Consider the following 17,500-nt stretch of genomic DNA (forward strand, 5'->3'; position numbering starts at 1 on the left):
AGCCTCTCTCTCCGTCTACGCTGCTCTAAGGCAGCCAGGGAGAATGTCATAACCCAAGCCACGCCCCCTTCTCTCCCCACTCCTTGCAGGCTTGCTATAAATACGCGTATGGATATGAATATGCTGTCTTGTTCTCTCAGACTCTCTCTCTTTTCTCTCTCTCTCTCTCTCTCTCTCTCTCTCTATCCACTCATCCCTCTTTGATGCCCCCCTTCCCCCTTCTTTTGCTCGCTCTCCGGCCATGGAACGCTTCTCTCATGACCTTGCATTGTACTCAGTGGAGGCACCCCCCATCTCTTTCCCTACACACACACACACACACACACACAGAGGCATTAGCAAACTCGGTCCTGTGGGACTAATATAGTGTCATGAATCCAGGCGCCGCGGCAGCACTGCGGATGATGTCGCAATAAAAGCCGATACAGGCGCGGTCGGCGTGATTAAATCGATATTGATGATGGCGGAACAATGAACCGACGCAGCAAGATTAAATAAATAAGACAATATAAATAAACAAATCCCACGGTGCACGGTTCTCCCAGTGCCATCCCACCATCACCAGCCAAAGAGCAACACAGGGGCCCCACAAAGCACCAGTGACAAATCACCTAGAAGCAAACCAAGAAGGAGAAGAAGAGAAAGAAGAAGAAAAAAGGACACTAATTCATACCCAATCTGCTGATGCTGCAGGCCTGCACTGAGCACTGCAGCATAGAGAGCTTATCATAATTTACTACTGACAAAGACCATAAAGAGGACGATAAAGCTGCATGGTAGCCTCGGCACAGCACACACCAAAAGCACTGGTAACATTCCTGTGCCTTCAAAGGTAGACTGTGCATTGTAGGTGCATCGCCTACAGGCTACAGGTTTAATTCCTAAAAGGTCACATTAGCCAATTTAACATGATGTACAGGATCTCATATGAATTTTAAGTAAAGTAGAATTTAAAGTACATTAATATGAATAAGAATGGAAAACAGACTCTGGTTGGCCTTTAATCTTGTATGTCATTCTAGAATTCTGCAAGTCTGGAACACAGTGGGTTTCACTGTTGCATCATAATGTTTTACCCTTAGTAATTTGTACACTTTAGATCCACAACACTGTGGGTTTCATTGTTGTATCATAATGTAGAACCCTTAGTTATTGTATGCTTCAGATCTAGAACACTGGTTTTCATTATTGCATCATAATGTAGAACACTTAGTTATTGTATGCTGCAGATCTAGAATGCTGTGGGTTCATTGTTGCATCATAATGCAGAACCCTATAACATTCTCATCAGGTATTTTTGATTGCACTATCAACAAAGTTGTTTGTGGTGATTGTCCAATCAGTCCGGCTCTGGAGAATGCCGCCAGTGTGCCATAAGCCTAGAGAGTAGACCCTTTTTGTGCCACAGGGTGCATGCATAAAAGTGTAAACACACACAGGAAACCTGGCTGAGGTGCCTGGGCACAAGCTCAACCACCACTATCTACCAGCCGGATACCGAATGACACACCGAAAACAAAGACTTATGCAAGAAAGGCGTAGCATTAACATGCATGGCAGCATTTTTATTCAGTTATCAGGTATGGGTGTTTCAACTAAATAAACAACATCTCCTTTGTCTTCTCGTGCATAATGTAGTAAAACAGATTGCCAGAGTATCATGCATAAAACAGTTATTTGTTGTCTGAAGGATGAACCATGACAACATGAAACATGAAAGCCCTTGGATGCCAATATTGAGGATGGTTGGGAATTTCACAGTAAGATTTTCTGAGTGTGATGTCAGCATTAACAACACACATGTTGTTCAACCCCATTACTGCCCCCCCCCCCCCTCCCAAACCCACCAACTGTCTGTTTCCTTCCTTCTCTGTCTTTTTTACTTTCTTTCTTACTTTTTCCTTTCCTTCTGACATGGTGTCTGTGCGGCTCAGGATGTGGTAACAAGTGCAGAAAATATTGATCTCTACATCTTCTACACAATCTTCACAGTAAGTGATGGAGTAAGCATATACATAAATGACAAGTTAGGCATAAACATCAATTAAAATATATTTATACAAGACATAAAAAAATGAATGTTTCTGCAAATGCACACAAACTCTGTCAGTTCACCCCCCCCCCCCCCCCACACACACACACACACACACAAAAAAAACACCCACACAATACAGTATTGGAAACTCCTGTGTCAGTTCCCTCATGGTGAACTACAACTGCTGACAGAATCACCCCTCCCATGAATGCAAGGAAAGGCTATTCCACTGCAGCTATGACAATTGTGTGTGTGTGTGTGTGTGTGTGTGTGTGTGTGTGTGTGTGTGTGAGTGTGTGTGTGTGTGTGTGTGTGACGGTGGACTGGGATGACACCACGCAAACAAATAACTCACGGCAGCCTTAAGCTGCACGTCACACAGAGGGGCACGCACAGGGCTTCACTCAATGGCACACGCAAAGAAAGAGGGAGCAATAAAGAAGCAGAAAACGTTTCTTTCTCTCAAACACTGAACCCTGCCATTAAACTGCACCTGCCCCGACTCGTCGCCCTGCCTCCCTTTCGCACTCACTATCCATCTCTCTCTCTCTCCATCTCTCTCTCTCTCCCTCCCCTAGGGACTGTTCAGTTTCCACTTGGTCAGTCAGTCCTTACAGTTCTGACCTACTTCATCCCTGTGGCTCCAAACACACGAGAAACTCACTCACAAGCCCTGACACATACACAACCCAGACAAACACACAGACACACACAATCCAAAAGACACAATCTCACACATACAGACACTAAGCCACACAGACACTCTCAATACCCACAGCACACAGTCAAATTTATCAGCCGCTCTACATACTCACACACACTCACTCTCACACCCACATGCACATTCAAAAATCCAAACCGCAGACACAGCACAATCCTTACCCTCTTACACAATCACAACGGCGCATACACTGAGCATTCATATACACATAAATATCCTTGCCTGTGATAAAAATGCTGTACATATTGATTATCAACAGTAGAAAAGTATCAGCTGCAGCTGAAAACAGCTCTAAACAGAAGTGCTGTAATTACACAATATAATATATGCTCCATAGAGCCTAGAATGTGCATTATTAACTAACAAATATCTAAGTTTGCAACAATTTCTATAAATAGAATAATAGTTTTGATAGTAAATATATATTTACCATGATACCGTGATGTCTTGAAGTGATCGTGTATAACCTCACAGCAACATCAAGGTTCTGGTAGTATTTCAAAGCCACATGTCAGACAAGAGAGTGAAAACAGGAAGTAACTAATGAAAGATGCAAACGCATATAGGGTAGAAGGTTAACGTTACAAGTGAAACAGAGAGATGACGAGTATCATATCCCATATCTGTTTACATACACATTTTGTCTTTTGGTCTTTTGGTACAGAGGAAATGCCTGTAAGTCATTTGTTTTCAGCATTTTAAAGTAGGATAGGAATCAGTTCAGGCAATGAATATTATGTGGCAGGCAGTATACATAAACCAAGCAGAATCATAAAGTGGTTAGCACCCTATGCATCTATTTGTCATGTGGGCTGTTAATTTTAATGGTTTTGGTTGATGATGTGGAGGCCTGTTTCAATAGTGATCCTTGAAGGGTTATGTGTCCAACAGCACAGCCATGTGGCCATTTTAAAGAGTGCATGCACTTGACCATGACATCTGGCATAGCTGCAGCAATGATTAAGATGAAAAATTAAAACAGATGTTTAGAAAGAAACACAATTTTCTGTTTTTTTTTTTTATTGTTGTAAGAAAGAGCACATTTTGGACATCTCTATATCATCTGCCATACATTCATAATTCTGGACATTCATGTGTCACCATTTGCCACCAAAAAAAAAAAACAAGCACCAAATAAACTTGTGCATGCTCTCCTGTGCAGACCATGGTGATGTTGCCATCCTCTGCTGATGTCAAAGAGTCATGTCTGCAAGTGTCTGTCAGCCCATGTCATGATGACACATGGCTAAAGGACATGTACAGAACATGTTACAAGCTGCTACACATGCCACGTGTGACACTGTCATGCACATGCCCCCTGGGAGAGAGACGCAGAAGCAGAGATGGGGTGACAGGGCCCATGGGGAACCCCCGAGGCCGAGTGTGACGCCAGGTGTCTCTCCTATGGAGAATGGAGGAATCAGATCTCCTCCTGTGAACTCACAGGCGTACAGGGCAGACAGCAGACACACCAACCCCTCCCCATCACTGCGCATTAGGACGCTGCCTCAGCTGGTCAGCCTGTCTGACGGCCTCGTCCAGCTCCCTCTGGGACACCAGGCCAAACTGCTGCAGGGCAGACAGCAGCTGGGAGCGAGAGTTACTGATGAATGAGTGTGACAGGAATGAGGGGAGACCTCCACCATTCTTCAGGAAGTAGAGGGGGACTCGGACCATCCCCATGACCTTGTATGACATTCAAAACATAGAGGAAACACCAAACAACAATTTGATGTTTTGTTCCTTTTCGGGGAGTAGTTTCATGGCATAAATACATAATACAGGCCTGTTTCATACCTCTAATCCATGGTCTGTTGCCATAGTTACAGCAGCTCTCTCCACTTCCTTGATCTCTGACTCTTCCATCTTTTTCACATAAAAGTGAGTGATGAGATTGGGACAAGACGGAGCGGGACAAGACACCACATGATCTTGAGGAGTTATGGGGACAGCCATCCCCAGTTCCTCTCCCAGCTCCCGGCTAAGGCCAGCCTCTAGATTCTCTTTAGGTTCCACTAACCTAATAAAAAAGCGTTTGATTTTAATAATAATAATAATTTATTCATTTATAGTAATTTAAGCGTCGCATTTGACTCCAATGGCTTTATCAAATAAATGGAAGCGCACATTATGTTGACGAGAGAAAGATCTAGCAGCACAGACCAAGTCTTGCCAGATCAGGGACAGGTTCGTCGCAGAATAGTTCACTTTCTGGGACACTAGTGTTGCCTAGCCTAATAATAGGCATTGCATAGCATGTCATTATCATACCAATCTTTTCATTCATTATCATCTATTTCCAATAGGCTTATGACAGAGCACTTACCCACCCGGGAACCCCAACAAACCATCGAAACGCATCTGCATCTGTTAAAAATATTTTGTAAAATTACAGCAAATAAAGAAATGGTAAATCAGTAAATTCGGTACTGATACTACTTAGTCTTACCAGTACAATGTGTTTAATTGGAGTTCTTCCAAACAGTTTGGCTTTAGTGTCAGCGTAAAGCATGACATGGCAAGCATGTCTATGGCCAACGAGCGACAATGACTCTTCTTTCCCTATACTTGTGGGTGAACTTTGCGTCGCCATGATTCTGGTAGAAATACACGGAGTTTGTTTTGAGTGTGTACACTAAATGAATGAATGTAAAATGTCGAAGAACACACATAACACGGAAACGGAATTTCGTTGAGCTTGCGACGCCGTCCAGCAGTTGCTCAGATGGGGCGGGGATTCACCACATCAACCAATGAAATGCAGATAAGAGACAGCATCCACCACCATCGAAGTGGCCATGTATAATTAGGCCTATATACATAGCCTATGTATTTTTATCTTTTATATTTTACTTTCCAACGGCAAAAGTCAGGATAATGCACAATATACTTGATTAATTGTTTTGACAGGAACAGACTGTAAGGCATACAAATTACTACTGAAAAGCATTTCTCTGCCTGCAGAACTACATAATTGAACCATCTAATTAGATCAGCATTTTTGTATCCTCAGTGAGCTCAAAAGTTCTGAGTGCAACATCCACAACAGCAAAGGGCTTTTTTCTTTCTTTTTTGAAAAAAAAAAAATTGTGTGAATTCCCAACTACTATTTACATTCAAACTAAAACTTGCTTACAAGCTTGACCTAACTGGTAAGAAACCAGACCTAGAAATGATTCACAATCAATTCCTGATTTATTGACAAAACTTGGTGTTCAAAACAATGGCATTTCATAAAAGAAAGCGCTGTATTTTGATTGACCTTTCTCAGTGGTGAGCTGTTGGTTGCACAAGAACTGAGAACATGAGCAATGACCATGTGTGGGGGTTCAACCGGATGAAATTGAAAAGGATGTTAACGAGAGCACTGACGGGTCAATGGACCGCGACGGCCCGTTATGAGTCCGAGGAGGAGTCTTTGACGTCTGTGCTTTCCGTGGCTTCGCTGACCTCGCTCATCTCCTTGCTCTCTCCGCCGCTGTCGCCCTCCCCCTCCTTCTCTCCGTCCTGCACACTCAGTTTCTCCGTCAGGGCTGCGAGGGGGGCGTCCTGGGAGGGGGGAGCCTCGGAGCCCCAGAGACGTACACCGGGCTTCTGTAACTGACAAAATTCAAATCAAGGAAAACATTTAAACTATAACTGGCTTTGTTGCTATCGTTACCCTCAATGGAGCAAACTCAACTGTAAAAGCTACAAAACTAAATTCCTGTGGCGCTTCATACTGGCACCAAAAACGTGAAGCGCCACAGGTGCCCCATAACCAAAACCCTACACTGAGAGGCCTCACTTGTGACTGAAATCAACCAATAGGACACAAGCTTTTGAGCACCAACACAGCCAGTGCTAACTGTATGAAGCCAACGCCTGAGGCTCGAGCCAATGTGTAGCCCAGCAACACACCTCGTCAGCCATCTGGGTTAGATTTCTCTTCATGGCATAAGCATCTTCCCCATCAGCATAGTACTTGGGCTCCACTTCGCTTATCCTGAAAGCAAAGTAGGACTGACTCAGAAGTAGCTATTTTAATGAACAGAATACGTAAGCATTCAACTCTCAAAAAAAAATAAGTAAAAGGTACAGAGTGATAAGACACTTACTGGAATTTGAGGGTGTTGGAGTATAGGTGCAATGCAGCACGGTTGCTGTTGAGGAGAAAATATTTGTGTTTTTAAAAATATGTTGGCCCAAGGTGACAACTTCTAACAGAACTTAAATATGACATCAGTTAAGCATGCCTTGCAAAACTAAGGTGGAATACCTCTTCCTGACATGAAGAGAAACATATTTGGCATTGAAGTTCTCAATCATGGCCCTGCTTGCCTGGTCCATGAGCTTCTGGGCCAGCCCCAAACGCCTGTGGGAGCGCTTCACTGCCTGTTGGGGGAAGAGTACTAAGGTTAAGCTACCAAGCCTGGCCTGTCGTCCATCTTTGGGGTGTGGGCAAAACAGACAAACAACTAATCAATTAACAGACAACATATTAATTGACAATGAGCCCTTAAGTTGCAGTCCACTCCCCCCACACACCAACCCAATTACATTTTCAGGATGTACTGTGCAAGACAAGAATGTGAATGTATGTCCAACATATTTAAGGGTAAAAAACGAATAAGTGCACAATAAAGTAATACTAGGATAGCCTCTGGTAAGTTTCAGTCATTTAGGCTTACATACGGACACACTGGTTGCATGTAAACATTTACCATATCAAACTGTCAATATAAAACTCTTCTAAAACATTAATAGTTCAACAATAGAGGGGGACTGGGGGCATAAAGCGAGGGGCAAAAGACTCACTAATGATGTGATGTGTCCATGGGGTACATCATCAGGATCTTCTTCCCTGCGGAACAGAGTTAAGTTGTGTCACCAACCCTGACTAATATAAAGGTGTATCAATAGTAAGAAGGATATAACCATGAACTTACATTTTTGCCAGAACATATCCCACTATTTTGCCATTTTCATCTTCTGCTATGTAGGAGAGCTGTAAGAAATTACATAACACTGTTATATCTCGGAAGATTCAGTCATTATTATATTGTGTAATAGGCTACACACTCACTACGAACCTGTGGCCAGGACAATCCATGATAGAAATAGTACTTCATCTGGTAGTTCTCTGGAAGACACAGCAGATTGCAATGCTGCATGTTCATGAGATCCTCCGGCTGTAGGGGGGGACAAAAGAAAACACATTTTATAAAAACCCACTGCTTCGAGTCTGAGCAAAATGTAGAACTACCTCTACGAACACAGATGAGGGCATGCCTATCACCTGTCATGCTGTTTGACACTCTTTCATGCACAGCTTGACAGCTAAACTGAATCACCATTGGTCATTTATGACAAGTTATTTATCTTGGCTTTATCCAAATACTCACGTCAAATTACATGGAGGTTTTCCCCAGAGCTCAAAAATGGCAGGCAATTTACAAGCCAAGTATCGCAGATATAACGTTAGCCCTGTTATGTTGCTGTAATTCTGTAGAGGTTCGCTAAACATAAACCATTCAAGTCAGCCAGCTATCCATGATTGACAGATCTAATTGTAGTGCTCTCACCATTTCTGTCACTGTTATTAGTAACCTATTTAAAGAAAGCTACACTTAGATGTTCACCAACTAAACATGTGCTAACATTTGCCTGAATGCTAGTACCTTGTGCTTTAGCCACACTGCAGCAAGTGAGCATTAGCTTGTGTTAGCATGTACCGGCTAGCAATGTTTAGAAGTGTGCTGCGGTGACTTACCCTTGCATTCCGAATATTCATTTTGACTGTTGTGTACGATAATCTACCTATCAAGTAGAAATTGTCGAAATAAAATCTATAATGTACTTTCTTTAAGGATGCTATCGATTAAAACGAATATAAAGATCACAGTTACTTGCAGAGCTACTCTTACAGGCTACTCCAGTGCCATGTTGAATGAAACCGGAAACGAGTGCACATGTGACCAAAAGGGCGTTGCTAATAGGTTATTGTGCTTACCTCACCAGCTGATCTTAGATCAATATCCACCGCCCTTTCCATTGTAGAAAAGCACAAAAAGCTGGCCCCAGACCAGCTCACATTAGCATGTCTGCCGACTGCCGCAATAAATGAGATTACTCACGACATTGTTGAAATGGGGCCATTTCAATTGCTACGTCGTCATTCCTCATATATTCATACAACGATAAAACATATGATAAACGCAAATAATATTTCTTCTAATTTTATATATCAGTCTATTCTTCTTAAAAACACAGTATCCCATATGGTCTAGCGGTTAGGATTCCTGGTTTTCACCCAGGCGGCCCGGGTTCGACTCCCGGTATGGGAAAGCATCGTTTTCATACACCAGATCATAAAGCACTGGACTGCTAGATTGTAAAAGCAGGACGGTAGACGCACACTTGTTTCCGATTATCCGATGCTTCGACATGCTGACATGTAGGCAGACAACATACTATAAAACAGTGGTCCCCAAACTACGGCCCGGCTCGCCACCTCATTTTGGGTGGCCCCCCAAAACATGTCCGTAGTCTATAGCATCCGGCCCGCACGGGAGTACAACATCGTCAAACTAAAACCTCTGCAATTTCCCCCATTCATTCTCTATGGCGAGTCTTCACAGTACACATGTAATACTCTTTTTGTCCACCGGTGGTTGTTTTGGCGTTGTTTTGCGTTTGCCATCGAAAACGGAATGAAATGAAATGTAGGCCTACCTGCAAACAATGTAAGAGGCCTATAGAGCTGGTAAGTCCCGCCCTTTCCGCTATCCCCGCTGGACCTCCAGATTGAAAAATCGTTAATGCAAGTGAATGTGAGAAAATAATTATTTTCTGGTCCCGTTTGAATTTTGCCATGAATGTGAACATATGTTGTCTGTGAATTTTTAATATACATTTTCGTGTAAAGATTGCTACAATTGAGCGGGTAGAAGTATGATGCGGTTAAACTTTGTGTGAGAGCACTTTGTGGACTACAACTTTCCGCTAGACGACAGCGAACTAGTTTCCCATAACAACCATCAGTTGGTCGAGATGTAGAGGCAGGGGCGGAGCTCGGGTATTGTGTGAGGGGGGGCGGGAGATGTTTTGTTAAATGAAAACAATATCCCATAGCCCTTGCCTAACAGAAAATGAGCGACTGTGAACTCAAGAACGTTAAAAGTTGGCCCACTTTTAAGAATTTCTCAACAAAGGAAAAAACAGACACGTAGCTTTACAGGCCTAAAAGGACATGCACACTGCAAAAACATTTAATCTATTTTGAGTTTCAGCATTCTCTCCTTCATGTTTGCAAATCTGTCAATAACTTTATCCTTATTGACCTCAATGTCTCTCTCGATACAGAGGAGCGCTAAGTCTGACAGCCGCGACTCACCCATGGTGGAGCGCAAGAAGCTTTTAATGAGTAAAAGTGCAGTAGAAGAGGGGTTTAGTAGATTAAGTAACAAATTCATTAACCACTTCGTCGGCATTGGATAGATCCTGTGAATAAAAGTCCGCAAGCGCTCTAACTTTTTCAGGCGCATCAGGTAGAGTAAAATGTTTCGGGTTCAGAGCAGCAAATTTTCCAGCCATTCTCTTGAAATCTGCAAATCGATGTTCAAACAAAGACGTCAAGTATGTAGTAAAACACATCGACTCTGAATCTGTCCCTGCTGTCTTCTAAAATCTCATCTGCGTGTTCATCTGAACACAAACGCTTTTTCTTACGAACTCTTCCCCTATCAAAATCCGTAGTTCCCTCACACAGTAGCCAGCTCTCTGGCTGTGTTAAACAGACAAAAACTATGCCTAACCCAGCCTACATATATTTTTATTGAACATTTAAGTAGTAAACAATTCCGAATGGATATGTGGTCAACAAACTGTATTTAAAAAAAATAAATAAAAAAATCCTACCAGTGGGGGGCCCCCCCTAGCGGCGAGGCCCCGGGTTGTTCGCGCCGCAGCCCCCCCCCCCCCCCCCCCCCCCCCCCAAATCTCCGCTACTGTGTAGAGGGTTATTCAGATCGACTTTGAACACAGTGAAACATACAACTTCAACTACAATCACACTGTATCATAGTGTTAATGTGTTGAGTGAAGCTAGACATGTTTCGAATATTTTTGTTACCATGTGTGTTTATTCCTGCCGTTACAAAAACTAGCATCTCAGTTAATGTTAGCGTTTAGAGCTAGCTCACGTCACAGGCGACATGTAGTCTTTCTCGTTATGTCTTTTCCACAACTGATAGCCGAAGAATCATATAATATACTGTCAAACTCGTAACATGAAAAATTATATTAAAAATTCACAGACAACATATGTTCACATTCATGGCACAATTCAAACGGGACCAGAAAATAATTATTTTCTCACATTCACTTGCATTGACGATTTTTCAATCTAGAGGTCCACTGGGGGTTTAGCGGATGGGCGGGACTTCCCAGCTCTATGCTGACCGCATCAGTGCTCAAAGTATTTTAAAAGTTTATCAATTAATTGTTAATAACTAACTAACTTCTATTCAAGTCATATTTCTGGGACTTTCTGGGATAATTATTTCTATTTTTTATTCACTCGTTCAAATGTTCATACAGAGAGTTGTCAAAGTTCTCATCAGGTGACTTAAAGTTAGAATGGTGGTCATTTCAGACCACTTCAGCACTTCATAAAATTCTCATAGTTTGAGAACTTTAAATTATTTGTAGGATATTCACAACTTGAGCTGTATATGCAAAGACACAGAATTCAGAATTCACACATTTTTTAATAAAATATACTTTTGGGACTCCCTGCTAATACTTTTGGGAATGCAAACGTTTTTTTTATAAGTATTATTTAATTTTACACTGATATAGCATGATGACAATATAAACACAGCTAACAATGGTATTAAATTGCAATAGCCTATGATTAAATGTAATAGAATATTCAACTAAGGTAGACTGCTGTTGTTCACAACACTAAGCTATTTATGGTTACTGATATAGAACTACTCCAAGTCTCTGGCCCTCTCTTGGAGCCAGGCATAGTGAGCTGGCCCTCGGAAGAAAAAGTTTGAGGACCACTGCTATAAAATGTGCCCTGGGTGGTAGGCGAGGCTAATATTCACAAATTTCAAATAATAAAAAAAAGCGTTAATTGGATAAAACATATATGGACATCCATTTCCTCTGTCTGTAGTGCCATGTTTTAGAGAGTGTCAGAGTGTGTGTTATGTTTTAATCAGCCTCAGCCATGGTGCAAGGGAGACCGGGGTTAATGAATGTGAAAGTGTCAGTGTTATTTTATAACTCAATCATGCCATGGCCTCAGCTGTACTGTTAGTTCTGACCGGAGGCCTTCCTTTAGCAGTGGTGTCTCATTTTCCCCAGAGAGGGAGCAAGGGTATGCTCATTCTGCACACAAGAAATTGAAAATGGAAAACCTTTCCTTTCACATAGGACATACGAAAACATTCAAACAATCTATTTCCCAAAATGTGAAGGGAAAAAAATCCAAATTGTAAAAATCTTTTTCTATCCTTAAAAAAAAAAAAAGTTTCCTCTATTGATGCAATTTTCTCCTTTGGCCATATTGTAACACTTACATTCATGCCAATAAAGCTCAATAAATAGAAAATTGAATTGAGAGAGAGAGAAAGAGAGAGAGAGCAAGCATGCTGGGCATGTGTTGCCATGCAGATGGGTATGTGATGCCACGCAGATGGGTGACCCCAGGAAAGCACTGAATAGTCCTCCTTAACATGGCCAGCAGCCTCTCCCTCACAAAGGCATCAGTCTAATGTGAAAGGCCACAGATGGAACAATTATGAGTATTTATAGTTATAGACTGTGTGGCATTTCTGTCTCACATACTATTCTCTCTCTCTCTCTCTCTCTCACTCACACACACACTCTCTCTCACACTCACACACACACACATCTGAGCCTGACATTGTGACATTCACATAAAGACTAAAGAACCTAAAATACTTGCGGATTGTTACTGTATTCCATACTGTGGTGCACTTCTAAAAATAAAAAAACAAGATAAGAAGCCACACACAACTATTTTTTAATGAGAAAACATATATGTTTAAATCATTATACAAAAAAATATGAGCACAAACTTTTTTCAGAATAATGGTTGAATTGCTAACAGAACTCAAGATCTAAGAGAAATTCATAATAATCACAGAAAAAGCAAAGCAAAAAATTCAAAATGAGTAAAAGAGTTCTACCTGAAAAGTGCAGTCAAAAGTTCACCACATTATCCATCATCAGCACCAACTCCCCAAATGAACGTGCAATGCAATTCCCTTCTGATCCTCATTGCACCAGTACTACACACTTTGAGAAAAACACGTTCCCTCTAAGACTATTAAGAGAGTAAACTGTTCTTACACTTTGAAGGAAATGGAAAGGTCACACCTTGCAGAATGTCTCGTCACTGCGATAAGCATGAAAATTAGCTGTTTATTGTTAGTGGAAAATAACAAATACCAGACAGCCTACTTTGCAACAGACGGTCGCACTGGCACAGTTTGTGATGTGTATGGTCCACCATGGTAGAAGTGCAACTGCTTCCTTGGTCAGACAAAGAGTTTTTATTGCGGGAAGTGAAGATATGTAACAAGTTCTCATGCTGACACCAGGCATTGTGTTCTTAACCATGCTATACTCCTTCTCTATATATTCCTGATGTCTCTCTCCCTCCCTCACACACACTTCTATCTAATCATTTTATCACACTCTGATGACCCCTCCTTTTCTCTTGGAAACAACAAAAAATGTAAACACATGGACTTCCTCTCAAAAGCCTTCAACAGAGACACATCTGCTTGACCTGCTATACCTTCAAGTGATGGGAAGGCTATGAAAGTTTTAAGATTACACGTGTACCTCAGGGACTGTAAGTGAGTTAATGTTCCAATTTTTTCATAATGGTTAATGCAAACAAATATCCTTTGATTTTTATACCTCCAGATCAAAATACTTTTTCCTGGACATAAATGTAGACGGAATCCTTAACTGGAAGCAAGCTGTACAAACAATTTCCTTATTGTAAATGTGACATCGGGAAATACAGAATCAATTTGAAGGCTTGTGTGTGTGTGTTCAGATCTGTTAGCTTTGCTTGGGGCCTGATTTTCCACTATGCTAGGGAAGACTGTTGGACACAGACACCACATACCCTACTGTGACAATATGCTGTACTGGCATAAACAGTCATCTGTGGAAAACAAATCGCCCCCAGCACTCCATGTCTGCTGCTGGATGGCCAGGTAATATCATCTGTCTTAAGTCAAGCTCATAATACAAACAAACCCTCAAAACCATGAAAATAGAATAAGTGATACCCCTCACTGTAATAGAAGTAGAATAAGATATGAACAATGTAAAATAGCACTGAAATATTATGATGATGATATATAAGCAGTCATATTAAGTTTCAGTCTTGTGTATTTAAAAAAACTGGAGTTAAATGACGTTGGTCAGTAGTACCATATCTCTATTCAGAGAGAGCAGTAGGGAGAGGGGCCATCCCACGGCTTCTTCCAAATCCACTTATTGGAAGAAGTTTTTCCTCTCATTTCAGAGATAACTGCCCAGATTCACTGCCCTGTTGACTTTCTGTAGATGTGGATACTACGGTACTTTCACAGTTTGTTGGGCTCGACCCATTTGTATGTTCCAGCATAGCGGAAACCAACTCTCTTCAGGAGCTCATCAGCTTCTGCGGGCCCACGACTAGAGGAAGAGGATGAGAAAGAAAAAGGATGAAAGAAAGAGATATTTCCATCAATTCCACAAGTTATACCTCAATTTCAATTATTAGAAAATGAAGATAAGATAGACTGCTAGACAACTAGCTGCATAGTACCTCTTAACTTGTCATAAATTGAGGAAGTGATTGACCCACATTGTGACATATTTTACTTTCTAGCATTTATCACTACCCATGATAGCACATTGATAACTATACTGTACAGTATGTATAGTAATACTGTATCATTATACGCTTCATTTAATTTAATTTACCAAGTTTCAGGTCATTTTTATTATTTATTTTTATACAGATATTGTATCTGTGTTGTTTTGTTATATGTTTGCTTTGGCATCACTGCTTCATTGAGTAATATTAATAAAGCTTCATTGAAATTGAAAAATGAGAGAGAGAGTGTAAAGGTTGCCAAAATCACCTTTTTACATGGTTGTTTGTATGAAAATGTATTAGTATTTTCTCTCTGTTTAATATGCCATGTATGTAAATTTGATGTCAGCTGACTGTTGGACGCGCAAGTTACCTGTGTGAAGCCGGCTGTGTGGAGTAACGCGCGTTAGAGGCCTTGCATGCTGAACTTACCGTGATTCTTCCTCTGTATCCGCGAGCGCTGTGGATTATCATTCTTTTCCGAAGTCATTGGATTACAGCAAGCAAAGGATCCTTTTCCTAACGCGCGTGTTTTGGTGAGATTGCGTTTCGCAACTGTATAAGGAACGAGTTCTCAACGGACTGTAAGCGCAAGAACTTTTTCCTATTCCGGGGATCACGTTTGAGTCATCTGATTGATGTCAGGACTATTGGGTACTGAACTCTGGGGGGTATTTGTTGGGGCATTGTGAAACTGTGTTGTTAATTATGTGTCGGGCCTTCAGTTGTGCGCCGAGTGGCCGCGAGTTCGTGCATTACAATACAGAGTGAATCAATCTCATATGTTGGGTTTCTTTCTGTAATATACACTCTTATTATTTTGCCAGATTAAGTTAAGTTAAACGGCCTTCATCTGCATTGAACCAGCACAATTTCCTGCTTATTGGATCCGCCCGTAACCTTATTTATGCGTAGTGGCAATCAGTCTTTTTGAATAAGGGCGATTTGTTGAGAGAGAGAGAGAGAGAGAGAGAGAGAGAGAGAGAGAGAGAGAGAGAGAGAGAGAGAGAGAGATCAATATTACGGTCAGTTTAAGTCCGAAAATAAATATACTCAAGCTATGAAGGCTTACCTTCCATATGTATATTTTATGGGAGGGGTCTTCTCTTTTTCTATCTGATGAAGAAGGGGAGTGAAGATCCTCCAGGCTTCCCTGAGCTCATCACTATTCAACAGAAACAAAAGCAAAACTCTCACCACCATACACACACCATAATATCCCTACTGCGACACAGCAAGACAGCTCATTTGCACCACCTTGTGGGAAAACATATGTAACTTTAGCTTTCAGCTCCTACAGACAATTATAGTTGTACTTTCGTGACATTTGAGAACAGATATATACATGGAAACATCTTAAGCATAGCCTTCAACTATCTTAAACTATACCACATAAATGAAATAATGTTGTGAGAGGTAGTAGGACTGACTGACCTGCGCACAAAGTGCATCTGACTCCCACAAAACACATCCAGGATCAGACGCTCATATGCATCAGGCAGTTTGACATCCTGTGTGAAGAATAATGCACATTTATAAAGTGACAAGCTGTGACTTTATCACACACACACACACACACACACGGACTTGGTGGTCAGTAAACGTCCCATGCATGTGGAATTCCCCCCACCGCTTTTGGTTTAGGTTGAGAGGAGGCTGACTCGGTAAGTTAATCTTGTTTATCAAGTCAGACGTTTCAATTGGATTTCAGTGATGGGATTTAATGCAGCCACAATTTGCCCAGTCAATCCCTGGACATACTGTATACACACATACTTTAAAATGTAGACATGGATGGCAGTGTGTGAGTGATTATCCAGCACAAATTCTGGTTGATAAATTTCAAACATTTTTTTTTACTAAAGATAGAAAAAAGTCCATCATCACATGAAACATTTCTAACACTGGACCTTATATCTGCTTCGGTAGGTGAGGTCCAGCTCAGTTTCCTCTGGGCTGAAGTAGACGCCGGGCTTCTTGGTCATCATCTTGGCGTAGATGGCCTCATTGGGCTGCACGCGCACCACCAGCTCGTTCCGCCGGCACTGCGAGCTGAAGATGTCACCCGGTACGTCCTTAAACTGCAACCGCACCTCCGCCTTCCGCTCGTTCAGAGCCTTACCACACCGCAGGATGAACGGCACACCTTCAGGAGAGGAAGAGAGGAGAGAGAGGTCAGGACTGGAGGAGGAAGTAAGGAAATCAAGAAATGGTGAAAGAAAAAGAGAAGAGGATGAATGAAAAGAGGAATAGAGAAATGGATGACGGAGGAGGGGAGAAGAGATGAAAAAGAAAGGGATGAAAGCAAAAAGGCGGAAGTAAATGAAAAGAGGAGGAAGCTGACCGGTGCAGGAGAGAAGAGTGGCTGGACTCATGACATAATGTAAGGCAGCAAACTGACACGAAAACAAAGAGCACGTCTCAGCAGACTCCTACCATCCCAGCGCTCGTTGTGGACGTAGAGGACTGCAGCGCAGTAGGTAGCAGTGGTGGATCCTTTGGGGACCGTGGGGTCATCCAGGTAGCTCAGCTTTGCGTCTCCCTCTCCCTCTGGGTTCCCCACGTACTGCCCCAGCACCGCGTTGTCCAGCGTCAGTGGTGTGATGCACTTCAGCACTTTCACCTGCAGGGGGAGACACAAGCGCCAGAGACAGACAGACAAGCCAGAGAGAGAGGGACGGGGCATTAGCAGCTTCCTAATGAAGAACATCTGTGTTTGTAATTTCGTTTTGATGTCGGTTACCTTCTCATCTCGAACATCGTCGGAACTGGTGGAGGCGGGCTTCTCCATGGCAACCAGACAAAGCATCTGGAGAAGGTGGTTCTGCATGACATCGCTGGTCAG

The 17,500-nt window shown here is 42.1% G+C and overlaps 4 protein-coding genes and 1 non-coding gene across 10 annotated transcripts in view; 1 reads left to right on the top strand and 4 right to left on the bottom strand.

Moving 5' to 3' along the window:
* The window catches only part of arhgap4b (Rho GTPase activating protein 4b), a 31,546-nt gene extending 28,253 nt beyond the window's left edge, over nt 1-3,293 (bottom strand). Inside the window, exon 1 of the mRNA XM_042098457.1 lies at nt 3,187-3,293. The gene's annotated coding sequence lies outside the window, so the exon portion shown is untranslated. The remainder of the gene's footprint in view (nt 1-3,186) is intronic.
* A 476-nt stretch (nt 3,294-3,769) lies between these two features.
* zgc:103759 (U8 snoRNA-decapping enzyme) lies at nt 3,770-5,839 on the bottom strand. Its single transcript, XM_042098476.1, has 4 exons — nt 5,206-5,839; nt 5,083-5,123; nt 4,554-4,776; nt 3,770-4,442 (listed from the first exon to the last, which is right to left on the bottom strand). The coding sequence occupies exons 1-4, from the start codon at nt 5,347-5,349 to the stop codon at nt 4,242-4,244; spliced, it is 609 nt and encodes a 202-aa protein (XP_041954410.1). The 5' UTR covers nt 5,350-5,839; the 3' UTR covers nt 3,770-4,241.
* A 93-nt stretch (nt 5,840-5,932) lies between these two features.
* Nucleotides 5,933-8,702, bottom strand: naa10 (N-alpha-acetyltransferase 10, NatA catalytic subuni). Of its 2 annotated transcripts, none has more exons than XM_042098475.1 (8): nt 8,509-8,702; nt 7,829-7,927; nt 7,685-7,743; nt 7,554-7,599; nt 7,015-7,130; nt 6,854-6,898; nt 6,657-6,741; nt 5,933-6,350 (listed from the first exon to the last, which is right to left on the bottom strand). In XM_042098475.1, exons 1-8 carry the CDS (start codon nt 8,527-8,529, stop codon nt 6,153-6,155), a joined length of 669 nt encoding a protein of 222 aa, XP_041954409.1. In that variant the 5' UTR covers nt 8,530-8,702; the 3' UTR covers nt 5,933-6,152. The 2 variants fall into 2 exon arrangements, with proteins under 2 accessions (XP_041954409.1, XP_041954408.1); XM_042098474.1 differs by having other exon boundaries at nt 5,933-6,356.
* Nucleotides 8,703-9,010: 308 nt separating this feature from the next.
* Nucleotides 9,011-9,082, top strand: trnae-uuc. The gene has a single exon. It is a non-coding gene; the product is annotated as a tRNA-Glu (tRNA).
* Nucleotides 9,083-12,778: 3,696 nt separating this feature from the next.
* The window catches only part of g6pd (glucose-6-phosphate dehydrogenase), an 11,106-nt gene continuing 6,384 nt past the window's right edge, over nt 12,779-17,500 (bottom strand). For all 5 annotated transcript variants that reach the window (XM_042098470.1, XM_042098468.1, XM_042098471.1 and 2 more), the window contains 6 exons: nt 17,399-17,492; nt 17,092-17,278; nt 16,566-16,801; nt 16,090-16,166; nt 15,728-15,820; nt 12,779-14,471 (listed from right to left, as the gene is read on the bottom strand). In XM_042098470.1, coding sequence (XP_041954404.1) covers nt 14,381-14,471; nt 15,728-15,820; nt 16,090-16,166; nt 16,566-16,801; nt 17,092-17,278; nt 17,399-17,492 — 778 coding nt within the window. In that variant the 3' untranslated portion in view covers nt 12,779-14,380. The remainder of the gene's footprint in view (nt 14,472-15,727; nt 15,821-16,089; nt 16,167-16,565; nt 16,802-17,091; nt 17,279-17,398; nt 17,493-17,500) is intronic.

This window comes from Alosa sapidissima, chromosome 7 (genome assembly GCF_018492685.1).
Source record: "Alosa sapidissima isolate fAloSap1 chromosome 7, fAloSap1.pri, whole genome shotgun sequence".
NCBI lineage: Eukaryota > Metazoa > Chordata > Actinopteri > Clupeiformes > Clupeidae > Alosa > Alosa sapidissima.

Bases quoted from the DNA above. Each gene is read 5' to 3' on its own strand.
- zgc:103759 (XM_042098476.1), bottom strand. From the start codon at position 5,349: ATGGCGACGCAAAGTTCACCCACAAGTATAGGGAAAGAAGAGTCATTG. The intron at 5,124-5,205 runs GTAAGACTAAGT...TATTTTTAACAG, and splicing joins CAATTAAACACATTGTACTG to ATGCAGATGCGTTTCGATGG. The intron at 4,777-5,082 runs GTAAGTGCTCTG...CTTTTTTATTAG, and splicing joins TTGTTGGGGTTCCCGGGTGG to GTTAGTGGAACCTAAAGAGA.
- naa10 (XM_042098474.1), bottom strand. From the start codon at position 8,529: ATGAATATTCGGAATGCAAGG. The intron at 7,928-8,508 runs GTAAGTCACCGC...CCCCCCCTACAG, and splicing joins TGAATATTCGGAATGCAAGG to CCGGAGGATCTCATGAACAT. The intron at 6,742-6,853 runs GTAAGTGTCTTA...CTTTGCTTTCAG, and splicing joins TCCAACACCCTCAAATTCCA to GATAAGCGAAGTGGAGCCCA.